This window comes from Nematolebias whitei, chromosome 14 (assembly GCF_014905685.2).
Source record: "Nematolebias whitei isolate Nwh7 chromosome 14, NemWhi1, whole genome shotgun sequence".
Taxonomy (NCBI): domain Eukaryota; kingdom Metazoa; phylum Chordata; class Actinopteri; order Cyprinodontiformes; family Rivulidae; genus Nematolebias; species Nematolebias whitei.
Window position 1 is genome coordinate 2,531,713 of NC_056511.1, and position 2,325 is coordinate 2,534,037.

The following is a 2,325-nucleotide window of genomic DNA, read 5'->3' on the forward strand; positions in this document are numbered from 1 at the left end:
TGTGTGTGTGTGTGTGTGTGTGTGTGTGTGTGTGTGTGTGTGTGTGTACCCAGAATGACCTCTGGGGCCCGGTAGGGTCTCGTTGACACCAGGGTCTCGTGGTGTTCGTGGTCGAAAGTGGCGCAGCCAAAGTCCACCATCTTCACATCCAAACTGCTCGGACTCATCTATCCACAGAACAGAGTTAATGCTCAGAACGCCGCAGTTCTTCTCGACTGTCTGGGCGAGCGTGTTTACCGTCTCGTGGTTCTCCATGTGGCGGTCCGAGCGGACGAACAGGATGTTCTCGGGCTTCAGGTCCGTGTGGGTCAGTTTGTTACGGTGCAGAACTGCAACACACAAAACCTGCCGTTTGTTTCTGATCCAAACTTATGGTCGTGTTTTATCATTGTGTTCCCCCAGACACGTCAGGGGTCAGAGGTCAGAAGTTAGAGGTTAGAGGTCAGGAGTGAGATCAGGAGTCAGAGGTCAGGAGTCAGAGGTCAGGAGTCAGAGGTCAGGAGTCAGAGGTCAGAGGTCGGGGGGGCCCTAGGTTAGGGGTCAGAGGTCACGGTTTGACTGACAGCTGACTGCGCTGAAGATCTGGAAGGCCATGAGTCTGATCTGCGACCCGCTGAACGGCAGGAAGCGGTTCTGCTGCAGGAACTCGAAGGTGCTGAGTCCGAGCAGCTCCGTCACGATGCAGACGTGGCCTTCGTGCTGGAACCAGTCCAACATCCGGACACAGGCGCTGGCAGCAGACAGGAAGCGACCCGGTTTAACGACTGAAGCCTCGACAGGCTGCAGGTGCACTTTTATTTTAGGATTCTTCATCACTCACAATCTGTGGTCATCGTCCAGACTGTTGATCTCCTGCAGGACTGAAATCTCACATCGAGCAGCTTCGCAGCAACTGTCCAACTTCTTCACGATCTTCACAGCCACGTGCTTGTTTCTGCACACAAACAAACAAACAAACAAACAAACAAACAAACAAACAAACAAACACAAAGACAAAACAATGAGGGCTCAACTGGTCGTTACACAGAATGGAAGTGAAAGTTCCTCCATGGGAAACGTTTCAGGTGCTCACGTTTGTGTGTCTATGCACTCCACCACCTTCCCATAAGCTCCGCCTCCGAGCGTGGAGACCACCTGATCTGAGGACAGAGTTACCTGAGTCAGCAGAAACCTCAGCCTTTAGTGGAGACATTTCCAGCAGGATTTTATATTCAAACCATTAATTTGGATGAATTTCAGTTAGTTCTGCTCTCAGCTTTGAGTTTCTCTGACTGTTTCTCCAAATGTAAACTCTTGTTTGTTTGTTTGTTTGTTTGTTGACAGATATTTTTTGTAAAATTTGAACTGGTCATAGTGTTTGTTAGTTTTTCTCAGATGTTTCAAAGCGACAGCAGAGTTGAGGCAATGGTTCTGGTACATCTCTGATTCAGGATGAGGCCGACGTGATACTTCAGGTGTCCGTCTTTATCATCTCCATTGTCTTCATCGTCTTCATCGTCTTCATCGTCTTCATCGTCTTCACCGTCTTCACCAGCCTCTCCCCTCGGACTCGTCTTCAGTCGGTCGTCAGCCCATTTGGTTTGGAGCGCTGAGCCTTCAGACCACTGGAGAAAGGAGGAGACGAGGAGAACAGCTGGAGGCGACGTCAGAGGACTCAGTTCAAACATCATGATCAGAACTCAACAGAATCTTCTCACAGCTTTAACCCACAACCAGGTGAGTTCTGCTAAAACGTTCTATTGTTTTATTGAAATAAAAAAAGAGAATAAAACATGTCCACTGAGGATAAACTTAGTTTAAGTTTACGTCAGGGCTGTTACTGTTTAAACCAGGGGTGTCCAGATGTTTTCATCACGGAGCTCCTTTTAAAATGACCAAGTCAAAGTTTACACAGAACAACATCTGGAAACTTTAGTGTTTTTTCAATGTACATTGTGGGTAATAAAAAAAAATATGTGGGTTTACGTGAAAACGCTGTAGTTTCCATGTCAGTCGGGTTGCCAGATAAGAAATGATGAACTATAGTACTGTAGCTTTAAAATGATAGTATTTTGAGCTAAACTACAAAGATATTCTACGATGAGGTGTGTTTGTTGAACATGTGCACAGAAAAGGAGGGGATAAATAAAACATTTTACATTTATCTGGCAACCCTCATCGAGCATGCAGTAGCATGACAGTTAGTCCAAACTGCTGAAGACACTAACGTCTCTTTGGAGTTTATTAGTTTTGCTCCTACAAGATGAAAACTGCTGAGCAGCACAAAAACACTCTGCTCTCTGACATTTATTATAACTGTTGTTATTTATTATAACTGTTGTTATA

General features: G+C 46.0%; 2 protein-coding genes across 3 annotated transcripts in view; both read right to left on the reverse strand.

Annotated features, from left to right (window-relative positions):
* The window catches only part of LOC119420738 (dual specificity protein kinase CLK1), a 3,864-nt gene extending 2,197 nt beyond the window's left edge, over positions 1-1,667 (reverse strand). Inside the window, exons 1-6 of the mRNA XM_037688168.1 lie at positions 1,418-1,667; positions 1,073-1,139; positions 821-934; positions 564-730; positions 238-329; positions 50-167 (exon numbers count right to left, since the gene is read on the reverse strand). Coding sequence (XP_037544096.1) covers positions 50-167; positions 238-329; positions 564-730; positions 821-934; positions 1,073-1,139; positions 1,418-1,667 — 808 coding nt within the window. The remainder of the gene's footprint in view (positions 1-49; positions 168-237; positions 330-563; positions 731-820; positions 935-1,072; positions 1,140-1,417) is intronic.
* The window catches only part of pof1b (POF1B actin binding protein), a 51,782-nt gene that overhangs the window by 13,142 nt on the left and 36,315 nt on the right, over positions 1-2,325 (reverse strand). The window lies entirely within an intron of this gene.